General features: G+C 50.7%; 1 protein-coding gene across 10 annotated transcripts in view; it reads right to left on the reverse strand.

Annotated features, from left to right (window-relative positions):
* Nucleotides 1–26: 26 nt before the first annotated feature.
* The window catches only part of PAPLN (papilin, proteoglycan like sulfated glycoprotein), a 75,419-nt gene continuing 75,021 nt past the window's right edge, over nucleotides 27–424 (reverse strand). For 9 of the 10 annotated variants that reach the window (XM_019519112.1, XM_019519111.1, XM_019519107.1 and 6 more), the window contains one exon: nucleotides 27–383. In XM_019519112.1, coding sequence (XP_019374657.1) covers nucleotides 214–383 — 170 coding nt within the window. In that variant the 3' untranslated portion in view covers nucleotides 27–213. The remainder of the gene's footprint in view (nucleotides 384–424) is intronic. The other variant, XM_019519113.1, reaches the window with a different exon arrangement.

Here is a 424-nt window from a genome sequence, read left to right on the forward strand (position 1 = left end):
GGAAGGTGTGCATTCTGCTACCTTTGTACAGTTACACCCAATACAGTTCATGAAGTCAGCAAAACAGCCTACTTGAGTAATGAACACTGCTGAGCCATAATGCTGTGGGATATGGGGAGTAAAAGGGTGAATTCTGTCTTCCATTCCTGTTCCTGTCCAGCTAATCGCCACTTGGAGTCCCAGGCTGCTTTGGAGTTGGCTGGTAAGGGCATCTCAACCCTGGTGCTGAGGCAGGCTGCCTTGGTACTGAGAGCAGCTGGCACAGCAGAAGCTGGAGTAATACTCATTACTGCAGAGCTGGGCCTGTAGGATCAGATCACAGTTGGCGAGGTGTGGCTGGTCAACGCACTCTCTACTCAGGTCCACAACATGATTCACGGTGCCTGAGGCAAAGCAAAAGGCAAGACGAGGATGATATGTTCAG

Source organism: Gavialis gangeticus, unplaced genomic scaffold (assembly GCF_001723915.1).
Source record: "Gavialis gangeticus isolate Ggan-Ray unplaced genomic scaffold, GavGan_comp1, whole genome shotgun sequence".
Classification (NCBI taxonomy): domain Eukaryota; kingdom Metazoa; phylum Chordata; order Crocodylia; family Gavialidae; genus Gavialis; species Gavialis gangeticus.